General features: G+C 40.8%; 1 protein-coding gene across 1 annotated transcript in view; it reads right to left on the bottom strand.

Moving 5' to 3' along the window:
• Positions 1-17548, bottom strand: part of VIPR2 (vasoactive intestinal peptide receptor 2) — a 104229-nt gene that overhangs the window by 63006 nt on the left and 23675 nt on the right. Inside the window, exons 3-4 of the mRNA XM_030550120.1 lie at positions 6590-6697; positions 2891-2988 (exon numbers count right to left, since the gene is read on the bottom strand). Coding sequence (XP_030405980.1) covers positions 2891-2988; positions 6590-6697 — 206 coding nt within the window. The remainder of the gene's footprint in view (positions 1-2890; positions 2989-6589; positions 6698-17548) is intronic.

Raw genomic sequence — 17548 nt, forward strand, 5'->3', positions numbered from 1 at the left:
CCTGAAATGCAGCCCAAACTTGCATTATTTCAGTTTCCATAATACACTATCCGCTCAGAGCCCGCTAGAAAGCAGTAACACCACAAAAGATCTTGTAGTAACAATGGGCTGCTAAGTATCTCCTTTCTACTTCTATCTTGTGGATTTTACCCTAGATGCTTTATTGTTGTTCACTTTATTCCAGGTTGATTCACATTTGGTTACTTCTGCCCATATTTCCAGCCCCTCTAGTTTCTTCTGGACTATGATTTGCAAATTTAATTAATTTATGTTTCACTCTCTTCACTCCAGATCATTAGCAACAATGTTAAATACGAACAGGTCTATTCATATACTAATTCCTTCATCTTCCATCAAGAATGTTACAATGTATCCCTTTCTATTTATAGGCCTTTGGTTGGTTTTCAATTCAGGTGAAAATGTTTGGGTCTAGGATAGTTTGGTGGTTGTAAAAATGGTTCTCTAAAACAGTAAAGCACTTTCAAATTTCCAAATATTCAGATGATTCCAATATCTCAGAATAACCATTTGCATACAAAATGGGAGAATAAAATGTTCCAGTCCATTTCTTTGTCAACTATTTTTTAGTTATTTACATGTCTGCACTTTTTAATGCATTAATAAGCCACACTAATTCATGATATTTGCAAAACTCTTCATATACATAAACTAATAAAAAAAAGTTCTTTAAAATGGAAAAGAACGTGGAGACTAGAGATTGCAGCTATGTGCATATGTGAGATGTGGAACTGTTAAGTACTCGCTGGGTTTTGACAGAGTCCTAATTGAGAAAGAGCAGAAGTGAACTAATTATAGTTTTCCAAACATTGTATTTTCATGGAGCACATTGATTACTGTTAACACACATATGTATACGGAGTAGCATTGTTTTCTTTCTTTTAGTGTCTAAAAAGAATCTAGAATCCCTATATTATTTTGAAGAAAACACAAGTTTTTAATATTTACAACACGTGAAATAAGACAGGAAAAAGATCAGGAGGGAGTTTCTGGCATTCATTCTCCGTGTGTGTGTGTGCGCGATGGGGAGGAGGGAATGGGCATAGGCTGGGATAATAGGCCTGCTGCTCTGGACAGGGTCCTGAAAGAGGTCAGCTGGAAATGTCATGCACTCTTTTGAGGATCAGGCTATTCATTGACTCCTCCAACCTATTTCACCCTGACTAGCTCCACCACTTAGACACTGACTATGACATCTTTAGCTTGGATTTTATCCGATCTGGCAGACAGGGCAATGAGTGATAACATGCATATCAGACATGCCTACAGTTGACAGCATGTGTTGCTGGCAATCCTGGAAGGAAGGAGCAAACTGCTGGCAGTGACAGCTGAGTCAAGGTGGGTATCTATCTGTCTTACAGATTTCTTTTATTGTCCACCACCAAAGTCATTAAGCAGCTGGAAGAAGTGGGACATATTCCTTCTTGAAGAATAGGCATCAACTTTATCATCGCCTGGGAGGTACATAGGAGGAGCCCATCTCTCCATGTGCGAATAGGAATTTGACTGATGGTGGAAACCTTGCTTTTGCAAGTGAAGTCTTGCTCTGGTGTGATACTACAGAACTACTAGAAAAACAGGAACATTTCTCACAAATAAACAAAGATTGTGAAAAATGTGTTCACTTTTCCTGTTGAAAAATGTGAATTTATCTAACGGTTCTAATCTGCAGATCATTCAGGAAGACCTGATAGCTCTCCTCAAAAGACACATAAGGGCAAAAAATGGTAGAGGCAAACTGAAAGGATTACATTTTTACACTTGCTAGGATCATTTGTTCGATGTCTGACAGTCTCTGGTCCACACTCTGATGTACATTATAAATTGATGTAAATCTGGAGTAATTCCCCTGAAGACAACAGAGCTAAATGTTCATTCTACCTGTTTACTGTATTTAAATATACTGTACAGATTAAATAATGTATACAATCATATTAAACTAAAGGAATACTAGTATGTATTATAAATATACAAAATGCTTACAATATTAGTAGTATGCAACAGTAGCAGAAATTTTATAGTATAGTCACTGATAATGGCATCATCATGGGTCCTGATCCACATCTGGGGCTACTAGGCATTACAGTAATACAAATAATAAATAATAATGATGATGATAAAAATAATCATTAGTTTTTGAGCATTCTAGTTTATGAACCCTACACCTCTGCTCTTAGGGCATGTCTACACTTCTAGTTGGAGATGTGATTCCCAGCTCAAGAAGACATTCCTGCACTAGCTCTCATCAACCTAGCATGCTAAAAATTGAGTGTAGTCACAGTGGTGGGCCAGGCCCTGACTACATGCTTAGGGTCTCATACAGGTACGTACTCTGGTGGCTAGCCTCTCCCACAGCTTGTGCAGTCACGGCTACATTCTATTTTTCATTGAGATAATACAAGTATGTTTTCTCATCCTGGGAATCAGACCCCCAGCTCAAAGTGTAGACATACCTTTAGCTTAGATGAGATCAAATAAAAGATGGTCTATGCTCTCAAACGTGCACACAATTCCTGTAGATTTCAGAGTAATATGAATGTATTTGGGAGCAGAATTTGGCCCTATAGTTTCAAGCAGAGACAGGTATAACACAATCCAATGGTTGAATGAGATTTTTTAATAATGAATGTAATTAACCATTGGAACAGTTAACCAAGGGTTGTGCTGGATTCTCCATCACTGACAATTTTAAAATCAAGATTGGGATGTTTTTCTGAAAGATCTGCTCTAGGAATTATTTTGGGGAAGCTCTATGGTCTGTGTTATATAGAAGATCAGACTAGATGATCTCAATGGTCCCTTCTGGCCTTGGAATCTATGAAGCTCTTTTGAACATCTGCATCTGAACGAACAGAATAATTGTTTTTCTTACCTTACTATCCTCATCATTGTCATTATAACCACAAGCGCTTATGAAATCTGGAAATATCTCTGACCATCCGTCACTTGTACAATTTTTGCTAATATTTCCTGTAAAATAAAATTCACAAATTTATTCCGCATAGATTTAAAAGTTTCCTAACCAACAGGCCTTAAAGTCAAGCTTCATAAAAACTGTGCCTTCTTGTGAAACCACTCCATTAACTTTCTTTTGTGCCCCAGCACTGTCATTAAGCAATCCCACATATCTCCATTCACATTCACTTATTGTTTTTACATTTATTCTTGGCTCTGAGTCATACCAAATATCTTTGCTATGCTAAAGAAACACACATACAAAATTGCAATGCCATGCCTCCTACTTTCAATCACGGAGCATTTCATAGAAACAGCCTGAAAGATTTTGTAGTTTTGTTAAAATTACTTTTAAGGGAGTTTATTATCTTCCACTTTTAGATAATTATTTGTAGTTAAGCTGGTTTGATGGACAAGTAATTTGAATGAAAATGGCTCTACACAAACCTTGATTACTCTAAACTATTATTTAAGATCTTCTGAGCAGGTGATATTAAGTGTTCTACTGAAAAGTTATTGAAGTGCTTGGATGTAGACAGTGGTGAATGTCTACATAGACAGATGAACATGCATCTGGATTATAACAAATTCTGATTTAGCATGTAATGCATTTTAAAGGCCCTCTCAAATTATGTGCATAGAGGCAGGGAGGAGGGAAAATACCACAATACAGGCAAACTTCAGGGACCTCCATCTATCCTCCACACCCATAATTCAATGGGGGAACCAAGGGAAATCCTTTTGTTTTAACTATGAATCAACAGCGTGCCCTTGTTGCCAAGAAAGCAAATGCCATATTGGGCTGCATTAGTACAAGCACTGACAGCAGATCAAGAGAAGTGATTATTCCCTCTGTTTGGCACTGGTGAGGCCACATCTGGAGTACTGCATCCAGTTTTGGGCCCCCGACTACAGAAAGGATGTGGACAAATTGGAGAGAGTCCAGCGGAGGGCAACAAAAATTATCAGGGGGCTGGGGTAAATGATTTATGAGGGGCTGAGGGAACTGGGGTTATTTCGTCTGCAGAAGAGAAGAGTGTGTGTGTGTGTGTGTGTGTGGGGGGGGGGTTATAGCAGCCTTCAGCTACCTGAAGCGGGGTTCCAAAGAGGATGGAGCGCGGGTGTTCTCAGTGGTTGCAGATGACAGAACAAGGAGCAATGGTCTCAAATTGCAGTGGAGGAGGTCTAGGTTGGATATTAGGAAAAACTTTTTCACTAGGAGAGTGGTGAAGCACTGGAATGGGTTACCTCTGGAGATGGTGGAATCTCCATCCTTACAGGTTTTTAAGGCCTGGCTTGACAAAGCCCTGGATGGGACGATTTAGTTGGGGATTGGTTCTGCTTTGAGCAGGGGGTTGGACTAGATGACCTCCTGAGGTCTCTTCCAACTCTAATCTTCTATGATTCTATGATACTATGAATTTAAGCATGAAAGACATCTGGCCTCTGTCAACTATAAAGTGATTTATCTGTGATAAACTAGGAGCCACACTCTGAAGCAATATGGTCAATAGCACCTGGGGGAGACTTACCAACTAAGAAGTTAAAGTTATTCATATAAAATGCATGCACATTATTCATGATGCAATACATTACATAGGTTCAGACATGAGAGGTGAAGTCCGATTCAGATAAGCATACAGGCTTTTGGGACCTTATCTCAACTTCTGAATCTGTAACACTGGGCAGAAATTTTGGGAGGACAGGCTTTCTTTTAAAACTCCGATCAGTTTTAGGAGGCCCTGTGTCATGGGAAGTGCCATATTTTGGGGAAAAAAATTCAAAATAGAGGTCTGGAGCAATTGTAGTGATTAAAGATCTCATGGCACTTTTTGAAAAAGTAGAGGTGTTACAGTGGCTTGTCCAAATTCATGTTTAAGAAATTACATTCTGATCCCTTAAATTCAGCCTCTAGTTTCAATTGTATACATTATTTTCTTTACTCGGTGTTGTTTTGTATAGTGTTGCTGCGAGCTGTTGAGCAATAGTCACTCAAAAAAGAGGGTGCATTTCACGGATGGAGAAAAGCATTACTGTATATATGCAGTATAGCAAATGATTTCCCATTTCCCGTCAACTGGATTTGTCTGAATGATAGATTTGAGCTAGAAGATCTTGATCACATTTTACACATTCTAGAACTCTTTGTTTCCTTTTGTGAGTTTTGGTAAGGAACAATATAACTGTTGCTTAGCACTATGAATGTAGCTGTGCTTGAAGAAACTGCCTTCTCCTCGGAATTCTAAATTTATGCTTATTCTAATTTATACTTAGTTTGTGCAACTGATGACCCATCTCTACTCCTCAATCCCATGGACAAGGGCCAGAAAGATTAGGTTTTCTTACTACCAGTGTTTTCTTGGAAGAGCCACAACGGAAGCCGCTGAAAAACTAGTTGTGGAATTTTGGTACAATGATACCCTCTCATAAGTTCTTGATATCCAACAGAAAAGCTTATAGTTACAGGGATATGCTGTATGAAAATAATCTTTTCCCCACATGTAGATTACAACCCACTTTCATATTTCTTGCCAAGTAACATGTCCATGAGCCACCAACAGCTGAGGTTACAACAGTGAAATACTGTGAGAAGATATGTTTTCTGACCCTTTTTTGACTTTCTTTCCTTTTACAAAGAGAGACAGACCTATTTCCTTGCTGATTCTGCCAGTCTCTAAAGCCTAATACTGGCTAATATGGTCCAGTGAATAGAGCACCAAATTAAGACACTAGGACCTGGGTTCTATTCCTGGTTCCGTGACTTATAGTGAGAACTTGGGTCAGTTATATAACTTCTCTATGCCACAGATTCCCTACCAGAAAAATGGGGAAAATAATACTTACCCACTTTGTAAAGCACTTTGAGATCTACATGTGACAATCTAAATGTAAGCAATGTGTAATATTATAATTGCACTGACCGGATGTGCTGCAGAATTAAAGCACCCTGGATAGACATGACACTGGATATTACCAGCTAAACTAGGCCCCCTAGCAACCTGGCTAGGAGATTAAGCTGGGTCTTTCAGTTGTGGTAAAAAACAACACGAAGATGATTATAATCCCATGTAATTCCCACCAGTGTTAATTTATCTAAATTTATGTAGTATTGTTGCATTCATTTTTAAGTGCTCGTCACCAGAGGATAGGGGAGCTCTTCCCACAAACAAATGGGAACTGCCCATAGGCACTGAGGCAGTGACTAGCTTCTAAAAGTGCTGCATCTGTGTGGCGATCATGAGTGATGTAATCAGGTCAAACGCAATAGGACCCTCAGGCTTGATCAGTGTCAATGTATGAGAACATCGACTGAAATCTGAAGTTCTGGAAACAATAAATGCCATTTGAGTCATTGGTACAATTCATTTAGTGCTTTCATGGTGGCATCTCCTACTTTCTTACTGGCGCCATTGAGAAGGCTCACTCTTTTCTCTCTAAAAATAAGACAAATATCTTAAACTCCAAATACATGCTTTTACAATTTACAAATTTGCCATAGACACAGAATAGATTTCACCCAACTAAATGGTTTCAGGTGAACCTTGCAGTGTGTGAGGTTTTTCTTTTAAAAAAATAAGGCAACTCTAGTTACATAAAATAACGTAAAACAAAATACCTGGTTTGCTGAAAAAGTGGCTAAATACTTTTGGACAAGGGACAGAGACAGTCTCTCCAATTTCAGCAGGGCGCCAGCAAGTAATGTTATCCCAAACTCCAACACATCCTGTAAATGAAAATGAAAGTTGCAGACCTGAATCCATCAAAGTGAAATAAACGTCTGGAAATAAATCTTGGTCATCTTATTCCTACTTAAGCCAATGGAAGTTTTGCAGGAGTAATTAAAGGAGGATTTGGCCCTTTAAGGAAAATTGCTAAGAAAATATTTACTAAGAGAATGGTAAAAGATTTTAAAATAAGAATCCACTGATTAACCAGTCACTTTGCAAATCATTGCCCTTGTTCTGGAAATGCATGTATTTATGAAGTCTACCACACAAATAATGTCATTTTGATGTGATCATCTTGAAAGAATCATCTGTATGTAATGAAGATAACAAAGATTAATGAGTAATTTCTGAGGGTTCATATGTATTGGTAGCAATACTAAATTTTAGAATTCTATTAACATTTGCTTAATTAAAGCTAAATAGGATTGGTGCTTCTATAGCAATTCACACAACATCCAAAAAAGGAGTTCATTGCACTAAGCAACAGGATAATGAATTATTTGAGTCTGTTCTGATTAATGTATTTTCAAAGCAATGTTCAAGAGTTACAAAATTAACTTTCCTTACTGAAAAAAATGGGTTTTAGGCAAAGAACTCCTCCTCCCACAGATGCATTTCCAGGGCATTTGATTCTAACTTTCAGATCGACAGATGAAGTACAAGGCCCTGATCCTGCAAAGATGTATGGGTGTGCTGAACTTTATGGAATGTGGGCACAATCCAATGCCTTGTCCTTCCAATGACCATATTGGGCACTGGATCAAGCCCTGTGAATATTCACTGGAACTAATCATAGTGCATAGAGCTAAACATGCACATAATTTCTTGCAGATCAGAGCCCAAGTAAACAGCTGAAATAATTAAACATTATTTTTATCAGGATTTATAAAAACATCCATTGGTGTATGTGCAAGATTCTAGGCAGTCACGTCGATAAAACATTTGTGGCAAATTGCTGGCGCTATTATGATGGGTCTCGCGCTTTCTCTTCTTTGAGGGGGATTCAAGGCTCCATTTCTTGCCCCTGAATTGGAATATTAACTGCCCCACTCATGTCCTAGAGGAGGGGAGTGGAGAAGGAGGGACCTGGGCTCGCCCTCTACTCCAGGTCCCAGCCCCCGGGCCTGAGGATAGTGGTGAACCATTTGAACTGACGGTTCCTTCCCCTAGGCTACTTCCCTCTTCTGCCCTTCAGCTTGTGGGGGGGGGGGCTTCCTGCCCTCCCTCTGCACAAGCCAGGTGCCCCTTTACGTAGGGTCTTGGACTTCTTAGCTCACTGCAGCACTTTTCCAAACTTTCCTCTGCTTCCCTTCAAACTGTTCTCTGCTCCAATACCAATCCTTTCTGCTCCAACTCCTCCAAACTGTTCTCTGCTCCAACACCAATGCTTTCTGCTCCAGCTGCTCCTCTGTCTGATTGAAACAGGGGTTTTTATCAGATGACTGACTGCAGGTGCTCTAATTGGCTTCAGGTGCTCTAATTAATCTATAGCAAACTTTCTTCCCTCTACAGGGAATAAAGCTCCCTTCTAACCCTCTCTTGCTGCCCTCTGGCCATGCTGTATCACACATTTTAAAAAAATGTATATCGTGTTGTCAACAACTGGCAGAAACAACAGATTACCTGCAAATTAAATGTACAGTAAATGTAATGGAGAGAGAGTTAAAAAAACCAACCTATCTTACTCAGTACTTTTTACATCTTTTGGTAAAAGATGAAGGAAAATTCGTTCCTTTCAGCAGAGAGCATAAAAGGTCAAGCTGATTCAGAAACTGCTCACATTTTAGGATTGCTCTGCTAAAATGTTGATAGTCTTAAAGACACTTAAAGACTGTAGATTTAACGTGTGTCAGTGGTGTCACACTTTTTAAATTCTAGAAAAAATATCAAAAAGAAAAATTGGATGAGTAGAAAATAATTATTTTATCGATTTCATTTCACCATGACACATCAAAGGCTAAGAGCCATCTTTTGTTAAACATGTCAGCTGTGCTACCTGTCACTAGTTTTACTCATTCAGCGATAACACCATCAACACAAGATAACATCAGTGTTCCAACATTGATTATTTTTTATTTAATGAAGAGATTGTGAGCAGATTTGTGGTACAAAAGGATACATGTAGTAATTTTCTATTTGATAAATCTACAGTACAAAATGCCACAATATACATTCCAACAGGGGAGTTGGAAATAATTTGCATAGTCAGGGTGCTGAGAGCCATTGAACCAAACTATAAACCCTGGATATGATAGAAACCACTTCAAGCTAGGGGGTGCAACAGCACCCACAGCACTCCTACTTCCAGCACCTATGTATTCCAAAATCTTCTGCTAAAGCCAACCTACATTGCTTTACATTGTAAGGCCAAGCCAACACTCGAATGGAAGATGGGTGGCACGGTTGATAACAAAAAATGGAAGAGCTATATTAAAAAAGAGCTTTGAGGCGATTTCTTGTCATTTCTTTAAAGAAGTAAAAGGAGCTGGTGGGGCTGGTGGCTCCTTAAAGCGATCTGCTGTCTGGTTAGTCCACCTTGAGCAAGAAAGCTGTGTTTCATATTCATTTTATATTGAACCCAGTAGTAGGGGATACATTATCATAATACATGTAGGGCTTTTAACTAAAACAGAGGATCTCAAAGCATTTTATAAATAAAATAATGAGACTTCGGCATCACCCGTGCGAAATAGCTAGGTATTATCATGCTCATTGGCAGTTGGAGAAAACAATCAGAGACAGGGTGACTTCCTGGTAGAACACAGAATATAAACAGAAGTCCTGACATTCAGTCCCTAGATCTAGTCAGTAAACAATATTTCCTCTACAATGTTGGGGATTATAAAATATGTGTCTCTCATTGACATTAACTGGAGTGATGTGTTTTAAAATTCAAGAAACTGGTTTGACTATTAAGGGATATGAGTTCTGAGAGTAATACTATGTGACTGCCTAAGAAATGAATGTTTTATGAATAACTGCAGACAGAAAACTTTACAGTTTTTTTCTTCTGTGCTGTAGAAAACAGTAATAGAACAAAGTTAATTCTATACGTTTCACTGATTAGATGGACTACAACAGAAACAGTATTATGAGATTCTACCTTCAAAATCTGGCAAACTGAAGTAGGAAAAGTAATATTTTAATATTTTAGAAGTTGTATATTTAGATTAAACCATCAAGGTGCTATAAATCTTGAGCTAGCTTGTTAACCACATTGAGCAGTACCTCACTTTGTAAGCAGTACCTCACTTCACTAGCCATTGATTTCAACTGGCCACACAAGGAGAAAGGTACGACTCAATGTAAATAACGTTGGCAAAATCTAGCCCTTAGAAAAATTGTGGATTCATGTTTTCTGAGCTCAAAAAGTTTTAGGACATGACATACACCAAACCCATTTGTAATAGAACCATAATATACAAGCACCCGAATGCCATATAGACGTTAGTTACCATATTCATGATCATGAATATTTAAGGCAGTGAATTGGGTTTAGAGAGGAAAATGAAAGTTGGAGGTAAAATAACCCCATGGTAATTATGGGACAAATTCTGCTCTCAGTTACACTGTTAAATTCCAGAGTAACTCCTGCAGGAGTCCTGCCTCAAATTCTCTATACCTGTAATGGGGTTTACAAACTCCATACTGAGCATAGATAGAGGTGCAGGGAAAAGTCGCTCCTGTTTACAAGCAAGCAGCTTGATCACACCCACACTTAGCTGCTGGAACTGCCAATCATTACACCATTACAGGCGCAGAGAGTTTGAGGCAGGACTCCTGCACACTTTGTAAGGTGCCAGGGGGAAGCCTTGTTTTGCTGCACCTAAGGAACTCCACATCTGGGGAAGGTGCAAAGCCTTCCAGCATGCTCCATCCCTGGGTGGATAAGACCAATAAAATGAGCTGAAATGTGTCATGAAAATGTGTGCGTACACCCCACCTCCAACCCCCCCACCTCCTAAGAGCTGATGGCTACAAGGATTTTTCCAGCGGAACACTCAGTCAAATCCATATAATTATACCCTTGAATCTGTCAACGTGAGACAACCGGACACCCTTTTCCCAAAATACTGTGTGTATAACGTGAATGTACTGCAATGATTTGCAAATTCTTTTGGTGCCTTCACAATGTCTCAGTTCTTAAACATGTCATGATGTTATTGCGGCTGTAGTCTGGGCTGCACTTAAAGTGATTCAGACAACATGAACTGAGGGATCATTCTGGATCTTCAGTGTAAAAAATAAATCTCAGATTCAAAACTTTATTTGCAGAAAATGTCTGACAGAAACAGTCACACAGATCCAAACACTGAAGTCAGTGGGAATTTTGCTACTGATGTCAATGGAATCAAGACTCGGTCACTAAACTGTAAAAGGCTAGTCAGAATTAACACAAATGCAGACATAGTATGTCTTACTACCAGAGGCATGTGTCTTTTCCTGTGGTGTAGTTTGTGAGCGTTAAACCTGACTGAGATGTTTAGAACAAGAAGTATGAAAGCTGTTTCGATAACACATTTGATAAAAAATTGTATTAACCTTCTGATTTTAAAAATTCACAAATTTTTTTTAAAAGAACAAAAATGGAAATGAAAAACAGAATCAGCCTTGAAATTTAGAATTCCACACTCACCGCATTTTTTAACCTGCTCTAGTGAGGTGGGGAGTGGCCTTTTTTTTTAATGACTGTTATCTAGAGTTATCAGTGAAATGCAATGCCTATTGCTGAGAGCTTTTCAGACATTGCAAGCTCTCAACCATAGATGAAGGGACTGTATCTTTTCTAATTCATAGATCCAATGGATGTAATAATAAGAAATGCAATTCCATCAAAATGCCAAGCCTGAGTGCAAGAAAAATCATGAGAATGAAGTTTGAATGTCTGTGATCAGAATTCCATGATGGATTTTCAGGTTTAATTTATGTATATTTTTAGGTTTATTTATTATGATCCATGGAAATCTGATAGAGTTGCTGAAATGTCATGGAGGCATGTGTAGTCACTGAAAGGCTGTAGGTGCTCCTGAAAAATGCTGGAGTGCCAAAAACTATAATGCTGGAGTCAGTGAAAACTGTGAGAGCTGCTGAAAGTGCTACAATCTAAAAATATATTCTTTTCTGGGCTCTCAAATTCTTCTCCTCTTTATTATGTACCTTTGGTGACGTGACATTTTAGTCACATACACATTTTTGTTGTTAGAAAAGAACTTCACCTAACAAATATTTGCAACAAAATTTGAAAACTATGAAATAAGAGTTATAGACATCTTCTAATTTGGAAACATTTTCCCAATGTAGTTAAAAGTCTGAAAAATCTCAATCAATTTCAATCAAACCAAGTCCTGATAATTACTGAGTGACTATTGTTCTTTACCCAATTTTCAAGGGCAAAAACTTTGAGATAGTTAGACAAATATTAATTTTCACAAAATCATGCACAATTTCACGAAAAAATATAGATTGTTTTTAACAGTCCTACTAATCTTCCTAACAAGACCTACCATGTCCAATGGTGTACATATATTACAGACATCGCACAGAATATTCATAAGGCTATTCACTTACTGTAGGAGTCGTGACTCTAACAGATCCTCACTGCCAACTGGCAAAGCATTCACTGTCATGTAACAGCAACTTCTATCACACCTGACAAACTTACTACATCTAACACATTGCTGTCATAGTATTTATCTATAAAGAACATCATGCATAGTGTCAAATGAAAGCTTATATGATACTGGTCATCTGAAACATTGCAAGATGTATGTAGGGTTCTCATTCAAGAAGTTATATGCATGTACTAAAAATATGTTTAAACTATGTAACCAGGCACGGTTGATAAACAAAATGCTCCCAGACAAAGGAATGTTGATTTACTGGTCTGCCTAGATCTGTGTTGTGAATTAAGCAGGATAAGCCAAATATAAACTTATTTGCACCTGAGATAAACTGGAAGAAAAAGTTAACAAGAGGATGAGAAAGCAGTATGGCGTCAGCATACTAGAGCATAGACAGCAGGGAAAAAGGATCTTAACTGGGGGTCCTCTTCAAAACTATACCTTTCAAAGGTTTGCTGGACTATAAAAGGACATGAAAAGAACCCCTTTAGTTCTTTGCACCCATGAAAGTTAGATCCTGGTGCTGAGAGGTTGCTTTAGGTCAGAGGTTCTCAACCTTTTTCTATCTGAGCCCCTTGTCGCCCCTTCTCCCAACATGCTATAAAAACTCCATGACCCACCTGTGCCACAATAACTGGTTTTCTGCATATAAAGCCAAGGCCATCATTAGGGGGTAGCAAGCAGGGCAATTGCCTGGGGCCCCATGCCACAGGGCCCCCCCCACAAAGCTACATTGCTCAGGCGGGGCACGGGAACCTGGGCTTTAGCCCATGTGGTGGGCCTTTGGTTTTGTACCCCGGGCCCCAATGAGTCTAATGCTGGCCCTGCTTGGAGGCCCCCTTGAAACCTGCTCGAGGCCCACTAGGGGACCCCGGATCCCGGTTGAGATACTGCTTCAGGTGAGAAACTGACCTTTGACAAAGATTTAGCCTGTTGAAAGTTATGATTAGTGTCTTAGAAGCTTGTTGTTATACTTCTGTTTTATTTGTACCTTCACTGTTTCCATTATTCTTACTCCACACTCACTTGAATCTGTGAATCTCTGTTCTTTGTTAATAAACTTATTCTCTTTTTACTATAAAGTCATCTCAGTGCTGTGGCATTAAGTAGTCTTTGCCTTCTCAGTTGAATCAAATAAGCTGGTGTGTATACTGTGGTCTCTCGAGGCAGCAGACTTGGTAATTACTGTGAGTGCCCAGTGACAGGGACTGGACACTATAGGGGAACACTTCTGGGAAGTTCAAGAACTGGGATACAGCAAGCGTTAATCTATAAGGCAAAGTAAGATCTGAGAAGTTTGTCTGGGATAGCAAACAGACTGGTGTGACTAGGAGCCATCATCCAGGCTAGTACCAGCAAGTCTCTCTCTTGCAGAGCAGGCGGGTAACACAATGATCTATGGTTTTGAATGCCTCAAGAAAGTGCCACAGGAATATTAAGAAACAACAGCAATATTATTTGCTGACAAAGCGGTGGTCTCCTCCTCTGAGCCTACTGGATTTTTCCTTTTTTCCTTACCTGAGGAGGTTGTGAGGGCTAGGACTATAACAGTGTTTAAAAGGGAACTGGATAAATTCATAGTGGCTAAGTCCATAAATGGCTATTAGCCAGGATGGGTAATGAATGGTGTCCCTAGCCTCTGTTTGTCAGAGGATGGAGATGGATGGCAGGAGAGAGATCACCTGATCATTGCCTGTTAGCTTCACTCCCTCTGGGGCACCTGGCATTGGCCACTGTCGGTAGACAGGATACTGGGCTAGATGGACCTTTGGTTTGACCTGGTACGGCCATTCTTATGTTCTTATTATCTAAGTATTTTTTAGGGGTGGGATGCAGCCAGCAATTCAGGTGTTATACTTACACTGGTTAATCTCAGGGTAGATAAAAATCAATATTTTTTAAATAAGACTTTCTTATTCAAATTGGATTTTTTAATTTAAGGTTAGGATTTAATTTAAGGTTAATGTAGGTTTTCTTTTAAAAAATAAACCAATTTAAAATTTAATATGAAAATGCAACTAAGGTCAAGACCTAAATTTATTATAATATATTAATATTAAGTAGCATATGTTTGCTGCCATATTTTAAGGAAAGTCAAACCCCTGACTGGTAGAAATGGTAGATGGTGGCGTCAATGCAGTGAGTGTCATACTCACAATGGTGGGAAGACTTTTCCCACAAGAATGTTTTGTGGAATTTCCAAAAAAATGTTCAGATTCTAGATTCACCCAATCTCCCCTGGAATCTTTACCACATCATCCCCATCTCTCTGTTCCCTACTATCCCCAAACAGAGCTCAGATTCAACCACATCTCATCAATTCCTCTTGGAAGAGAGTTACTCAGGCTTTTGCTTTCTCATCTCAATAATTCCAAACCCTTATTTTACACAATTCCTGATGTAACCCTTCTGCCCCTCTGAGCTGGCAGCAACAAGGGCCGGGTCCAGTATCCAGGGGTTCCGTTTCAATAACCCAATGCCAAACCAGCTCGAGCCCCCACCCAGAGACCTGGGAAAATCTTACACATACCCCTAGGCGCCTCAAAGAGGCAATGCTTCCCCTCTCGCAAGCACAGAGTCTCGGTGTAGCAGAAAAGGTTTAATTACATGAGATAAACAACAAACACTAAATTGGGAAAACACCTTAACTAGAGTTCCTAGACCAAACCGTGAGCAAAGACCCACCCCAGGAAATTGGGCTGTGTCTGTTTTCCTGGGCCCTTGAGTCCAGCAACCCCCAAATCACCCACAGTCCCAAAAGTCCCACAATCCAAAAGTCTCTGTCCTGGCTCAGTGCAGCCCCAAAGTTTGAGAGTCTATCTGCAGAGGTCCTTCCCCCCAGCCTGGGTAGAAAGGGGCACATTACGTGGTCCGGGGCCAACTGCCCTGCCTCTCCGTGGGTTCTGCTTCCGCCTTCTCCATGAACTGCTCCGCTTTACCAGCCGCTCCACTCTGCTCCTCCAGCTGTCCTCACAAACTGTTCTGCTCCACCAGCTGCTCTGCTACACCAGCTGTCCTGTGAGCTGCTCCAGTTGCCCTTGCAAACTGCTCGGCTCCGCTCGCTCTGTGGGCCGCTCCACCTGTCCCACAGCTACTCCACTCTGCCAGCTGCTCTGCTCCACCAGCTGTCCCGTGATCCGCTCCAGCTGTCCCCACAAACTGCTCCACTCCACCAGCTGCTCTGTTCCACAGTATAGCTTCAGGCTTCCCCACTAGTTAGCACAGTACTTAGTGCTCTCAGCTCAGTAATCTCAGCTCTTTAGTGATTTCAGCTCATAGTAGGGGAGCCCCAGTGCTAGTGCACCATTAGCCCAAAGTGAGTTCAGCTCAGTAACCTATATCTGGATTCTTAAGGGAATAAAAAAATCAACTCTGCCATTCCACAGTGGAGAGAGGAGGGGGTGGAACTAGTGCTTCTGGCTCCACAAGGAGACTGCCCCACCAGACACAGATACCTGTCCCCAGCCTCTCTCAATTCACTAGGTTTTGGAACCCATGTCCCTTGTCTAGCAAGTACCACCCAACTGAGGTTGAGTCATTTGTCACAAAGCAGTCCCACAGCTCGGCAGCCTGGGATGGGGTAGGCGTGCCTATGCAAATACACTCTCTGAAATTCTTTCCACCAGATGTCAGGGTAGAGCTTATCCTGACTCTGCTTACACTGATATTCATTTCTCTGCATTTCAGCTTGTCTAAAACACAGCAGCTTATCTTTTCTTGGGTGCCCCAGAAATGGGAGCACATTCCCACCATGTTAGATTCATTTATGCATTTCCTCTCCATGTTAGCATCCTGTACAAATAAACTCTTAAGTCTTGATTATTAGCTGTGTACCTTCCCATCCTGACACACACATACACAGAGTGTACTGTGCCAGTAGTGTTATTTCTCTGACTTATCTCTTTCTTGTCTCCGGCCATGGCTACACTAGAGAGTTGCAGCGCTGGTGAGGGGGTTACAGTGCTGCAACTTAGGATGTGGCCACACTTGCAAAGCACGGCCAGCGCTGCAACTCCCTGGTTGCAGCGCTGGCTGTACACCCGATCGAGCCTCGGGTGTAGGGATTCCAGCGCTGGTGATCCAGCGCTGGTCAGCAAGTGTGGACGCCCACCAGCGCTTTTATTGACCTCCGGGGTATAAGGAGGTATCCCAGAATTCCTGTCCACAACAAACCGGAAGAAAGGGAGAGCTCGGAGTTCAGCCAAACTGCTTATTTAAAAAACAAACACAGCTCCTGTTTGCTGAGCGAGCGGAGGCAGGCAGGGGAATTACTTTGGAATGTTCACAGCTGTTTGCTTGAAGAGAGAAACAGCACTCTCACATGGCAGAGGGGGAGGGGGAAGTCCGTGTTGAGCAGTTGCTTATCTGGTCTGACGGGTATTTAGCAGTACATAATTTGCATTTAGTGAATGAGAGAGGAGTGGGGGAAGGGAGTTAGAACTTTTAAAATGATTGAAGGTAGGCACTGTGTATCTTCCAGTCCTTAGAACTTGCAAGGCAGGGAGCTGAGAACAGTGTCAACTCCAAAAATCCATTCTGTCTGTCTCCTCCATGCTCCCTGTCACATTCCACCCCACCCCCCTCTTTTGAAAAGCACGTTGCAGCCACTTGAATGCTGGGATAGCTGCCCACAATGCACCACTCCCAACAGCACTGCAAGCGCTGCAGCTGTGGCCACACTGCAGCGCTGGTAGCTGTCAGTGTGGCCACACTGCAGCGCTGGCCCTACACAGCTGTACGAACACAGCTGTAACTACCAGCGCTGCAAAACTGTGAGTGTAGACATGGCCCTGCCATTCCCCATACATCTCAAATACTATACTTCCCTTTACCTCCACCCACTACAGCTACCACACTCAGAGAACAGCTCCTTCTTCCATGGAGAGCTTCCAGGGAGAGCTTCCTGACCCTAACTGATTCTCTTTTCAAGTTTCCTCATAAGGACCTTTTCTTCTTTCTGGCCTATGACTCCCACCATGTAAAAAAACAATCAACTCCAACCCCTCACAACCTAGCAGCTTCCCTTTGCTCAATAGGCTTCGAAACTTGGCCATGGAATCGCTGTTCCCTTCCTACATTAGCCTATAATACACATCTTATTTGCATGGTTGGACTGCAATGATTGTGATGCATTCAGCATGAAAGACACAGTAAACTAAAGTGCATTTCTCATCTTTCTGTTTGTGTAGGTACTGAGACTACATGTATCACCATGGTATCTCGTCT

This window comes from Gopherus evgoodei, chromosome 2, assembly GCF_007399415.2.
Source record: "Gopherus evgoodei ecotype Sinaloan lineage chromosome 2, rGopEvg1_v1.p, whole genome shotgun sequence".
In the NCBI taxonomy this organism is placed as follows: domain Eukaryota; kingdom Metazoa; phylum Chordata; order Testudines; family Testudinidae; genus Gopherus; species Gopherus evgoodei.